Source organism: Myotis davidii, unplaced genomic scaffold, assembly GCF_000327345.1.
Source record: "Myotis davidii unplaced genomic scaffold, ASM32734v1 scaffold174, whole genome shotgun sequence".
Lineage (NCBI taxonomy): Eukaryota > Metazoa > Chordata > Mammalia > Chiroptera > Vespertilionidae > Myotis > Myotis davidii.
Window position 1 is genome coordinate 7,983,993 of NW_006289087.1, and position 5,134 is coordinate 7,989,126.

Below are 5,134 nucleotides of genomic sequence, written 5' to 3' on the forward strand. Positions count from 1 at the left end.
ATATATACATATACATATATTTTTTTATTTTTTATTTTTTTTAAACTGAACTAATGGAAGCAGAGAGTCGAATGGTGGTTACCAGGGGCTGGGGGTAGAGAAAATGTGGAGACACAGACTCTTTACACTGTGGCCCCTGTGCCCCTGAGAAAATAAGCAGCCATTCCACCTGTTTCCAGGAGACGACAAGGTGCTCCGGCTGTGGCACCCCAACATCAGCACCAAGCCCGTGGGGAAGCTCGTGGGGCACATGTTCAGTATCACCGAGGTCGTCACCAACGAGAAGGACCAGCTCGTCATCAGCCTTTCCTCGGCCAAGGTAACAAACGGGAAACAGCAGAAAGAAAGAAGCTGTTTTGTTTTTGTTTTCTTTAAAATCAACTATTAGGAAATCTAGAATCCAGACAGTTTTTTGCCTAAAAGAGCAGCTGGGCCCAGGCCAGGGAGGAGCCTGCAACCAAGGTACGTGCCCTTGACTGGAATCCAACCAGGGACCCTTTGGTCTGCAGGCTGACTCTATCCACTGAGCCAAACATCACCTCGGTAAGGTGGAGAGTGTTGGTGTTATTGAATCCCTTTCAGAAACAAGGACACTGAGGCTAGAACTGAAATCCTAACCTTCTTTTGCCCCATCCCTTGCTGTTTCCACCAACCACAATTCAGAGAGTAGACACCTAAAGTCAAAACACTGCCAACCGTGAATGTGTCGCAGCCAAGCAATAAGATTGGAAATAATTTGAATAGAGACCAACTTCTTCACACTCCTTGATTCCACCCTTCAGTTCTTCCCTTACTTGCCCGTCATTCTAGGCTCTGAACCTAAATTCATAAATAGTCCAAGATACCTGTTTACTCAATAATACAAACAGCTGATAAGGTTTGACGTCATAGCTATTTTCTTAAAGTGTTTATTAGAACAAAGGAAGTACAAGCTCTGAGTAATATTGGCCTTCAGGGAGTATAGTCCAAGCGCCTTCCCAAGTCACATGACTCAGTCACATGACTCAGGCATCCTTATGGTTTACACACAGAAGGACCAGCCTATATCCCCAATAGTGCAGCTTTTAACTCAATTAACTACATTATGTGTCTCAAATAAGAAGTTCGTATCTTTGTGAATAGAATGCTTATTAAAGCTTTATAAGAAGTTTTATAAAATAATCACTTATTTACTCAACAAAGATTATAATTTAATTTTTTTAAAATATATTTTGTTGCTTTTTTACAGAGAGGAAGGGAGAGGGATAGAGAGTTAGAAACATCGATGAGAGAGAAGCATCGATCAGCTGCCTCCTGCACACTCCCTACTGGGGATGTGCCTGCAATCAAGGTACATGCCCTTGACCAGAATCGAACCTGGGACCCTTCAGTCTCCAGGCCGACGCTCTATCCAGTGAGCCAAACCGGCTAGGGCAGATTATAATTTAATAGTTTAATAATAACTACTATAATTTAAAAATATTTAAGGCTGATGCATGCTAGGAGATAGAATCCTTAATGAAATCACACTTATTTCTGAAATTCAATCACACTGTAAATTGCTAAAAGAAAAAAATAGAAGACGAAAAACTGGAGAAGACAAAAACCATTATTTCAAGTGACAAAGGGTAAACTTTTCCTAGTTTTGCTGAATTAATTCTTTCTAGTCTCCTTTGTCAATCCAAGATGTATTTGAGAAGTTACGTAGTTCTCTTTCCTTCCTCAAAGGCGAGCCCCAATAACCTATTTCCCCACACTTTTACTATATTTACACCATCCTTAAAAACTGCTTTCGCACTAGCTGGTTTGGCTCAGTGAATAGAATGTTGTCCTGTGGACTGAAGAGTCCTGGGTTTGATTCCGGTCAAGGGCACATACCTTGGTTGCCAGCTCCTGACCCTGGTTGGGGGCATGCGGGAGGCAACCAATCCATGTGCCTCTCTCACATCAGTGTTTCTCTCTGTCTCTCCCTTTCCCTTCCACTCTCTCTAAAAATCAATGGGAAAAATATCCTTGGGTGAGGATTAAAAAAAAAAAGAAAGGAAACTGCTTTTTGTAATTCTCACATGCCTGGGCAGGAGAAAGGGGAGCGTCTTAAAACCCTCACTTAGTAAGATGCTCCCATCTTCTTAAGTCATGAAAGAGCAATTTGAAACACTCCACCTAAAATATGTCTTCCCTCTATTCTCGAATCCACACTGTAAAGAAAAGCGTGGCTTCTATAGCGCTGTAAATGATACTCAGTATTTTATTATTTCTCCAAATTCTCAAAGAATAATGGATATTATGTTTTCTCCACCCTTCTGTAATGATGGAAAAATCCAGTTCCTTCAACACGATAAGCGCCCAGCCTGTTTTGTCTTCTGGACGGAAAGTATAGTGTCAGTCACCAGTGACTGACTGGGCGCTTAATGTGTTAAGCAGACTGTTTCCCCCTGAACAGTAGTTGAACCAACAGACAGATGAGAGTTGAGCAAATACTAGTGTGTACTATCCAATAAGTCATACTTTGCAGCTAGTTCTTAGGAGCATATTACAGACTCTGAACGGCTTTGAGTAGGGGAGGCCTGGTGTCACAGAGGTGAGCTGTGGTTTTCATCCCCAGGTGTTCAGGGTGTGGGATATACAGACTCTGTCACTGTTGCAAGTCTTCCATGACAGCCAGGGAGGACCCGGAGACATGCAGATCTACTCCATGATCTATGACGCCAACCACGGCATGCTCATTGCCGGTAAGTGTCCCGACTGATAGCAAACAGAGCTCATATTCCGACTTCTAACCTTTTTTAACTAGTACCCGAGTATAAGCTAGAAGACAAACAAAACTAGAAGGGGAATTTATAAACCTTTATTCATCACAGGAGGTATTTAGTTCAGTTTTATTCCCTCCTGCATTTCCATGGCTGGGTGGATAAACTGTGTAACTGTCCTGCATGGCTGGTGTGGCTCAGTGGTTGAGCATTGACCCATGAACCAAGAGGTCACAGGTTCGATTCCCAGTCAGGGCACATGCCCAGGTTGTGAGCTCAATCCCCAGTAGGGGGCGTGCAGGAGGCAGCCAATCGATGTTTCTTTCTAATTGATGTTTATATGTGTCCCTCTCTCTTCCTCTCTCTCTAAAACCCAATATCGATCTGTATTTTTAAAATGTTAAACTGTCCTCAGAAAATACCTAGAAAGATGTGACAGCGTGGGTTAAGCAGAAACGTGGGGTGTGTAACCTGTTGCTAAGACAAGGTCAGTTTAGCTCTGTTTTGACTCTTGGGAACAGGAATGAGGTCCATTTCATTTATTTATGCTTTCATGGTTAAAGGAAGCACCTCTTCCTCTCTCTCTAAAACTCAATAAAAATCTGTATTTTTAAAATGTTTAACTGTCCTCAGAAAATACCTAGAAAGATGTGGCAGCGTGGGTTAGGCAGAAACGTGGGGTGTGTAACCTGTTGCTAAGACAAGGTCAGTTTAGCTCTGTTTTGACTCTTGGGAACAGGAATGAGGTCCATTTCATTTATTTATGCTTTCATGGTTAAAGGAAGCACTTTTATTATTATTATTATTTTTAAATCCTCAACTTGAGGATTTTTTTTTCATTGATATTTAGAGAGTATGGAAGGGAGAAGGAGAGACAGAGAGAGAAACATCGATGTGAGAAAGACACGTCGATTGGCTGCCTCCCAGATCAGGCCAGCAGCCGAGGCACATGCCCTTGATGGGAATCGAACCTGGGTCCCTTCAGTCCGAGGGCCAGTGCTCTACCCACTGAGCCAAACCGGCGAGGGCAGGAATACAGTCCATTTTAGAGCAGACGCACCACTTTCTTCAGGCGTTTTGGCCCTGGGCATTCTGATAATGAGACAGTACTTACACAGCATTAAGGGTGCTGTCCCTCCTTCCTACCTGCCTTTGCTTCTAGACAAAGTGGAGAGAGAGAGGAGAGGCCCAAGTGACAGATGCCCAGAGCTGATGCCAACAGATTTGGTGCCTTCTTTTCTTGTTGCCTCTTAGAAACACATGCTTACTAAAGAGGCACTCGCAGCTGAGCACTGCTCACACACATACTCTCGGGCTTTGGAGGGAAAATGAACCATATTGACAATACAACTTCCTTCTGGAACACCAACCCGGAATGCATTCCCTAAGCAATTTCCCAGTGACCACCTGCTCTGACTTCCCCTGGGATTCGTTAGGGCGAGGAGCTTCGAGTGTTGTTTGGCTGGCTGGTTACCATATTCCTCCTAGTTCCATCTTGAGGTATTTGGACTGAAAAATATTCATCACAGTCCTTTACCCGTGAGTAGGTTTTCTCTTAAAATTTGAACACCTGAGGAAAGAGTTTAGTAACTCGAAACTCCTGCTGGGATGTTTCGTAACGTTGAGATTTCCTGGGAGAGACTTTAGAAACTCAATGCAAAGGGGAAATCCACACTGGAAAAAAAAAACAAAACAAACAGGAAAGAGGATTTATTTTTGTTTGAGCTATGGATGCTTTGGAGTTCTTATTTATATTCCCAGACGTTATACTCAACCAGGATACATGGTTCATTGATCTTGAGAGTCAAATCATGCTTGCAGATTAGCCTGTTACTCTACAACCAACCCAAACACCCTTAGGAGAAGGAAAGTAAGAATTACCCGCTCTCCATGTACTGCACTATGGTGATTTGGGAAATAATCTTTTTTTTAAAATATATCTTACTGATTTTTTACAGAGAGGAAGGGAGAAATGTAGACATAGAATACATAGACCTGGGAGAGACTTTAGAAACTCAATGCAAAGGGGAAATCCACACTGGAAAAAAAAAACAAAACAAAACAGGAAAGAGGATTTATTTTTGTTTGAGCTATGGATGCTTTGGAGTTCTTATTTATATTCCCAGACGTTATACTCAACCAGGATACATGGTTCATTGATCTTGAGAGTCAAATCATGCTTGCAGATTAGCCTGTTACTCTACAACCAACCCAAACACCCTTAGGAGAAGGAAAGTAAGAATTACCTGCTCTCCATGTACTGCACTATGGTGATTTGAGAAATAATCTTTTTTAAAAAATATATTTTATTGATTTTTCACAGAGAGGAAGGGAGTGAGATAGAGAGTCAGAAACATCGATGAGAGAGAAACATCGATTAGATGCCTACTGCACACTCCCCACTG

General features: G+C 42.3%; 1 protein-coding gene across 1 annotated transcript in view; it reads left to right on the plus strand.

The window, feature by feature from the left end:
* The window catches only part of WDR64 (WD repeat domain 64), a 56,474-nt gene that overhangs the window by 15,215 nt on the left and 36,125 nt on the right, over positions 1 to 5,134 (plus strand). The window contains exons 8-9 of the mRNA XM_006761342.2: positions 180 to 319; positions 2,585 to 2,711. Of these exons, the coding sequence (XP_006761405.1) occupies positions 180 to 319; positions 2,585 to 2,711 (267 nt within the window). The remainder of the gene's footprint in view (positions 1 to 179; positions 320 to 2,584; positions 2,712 to 5,134) is intronic.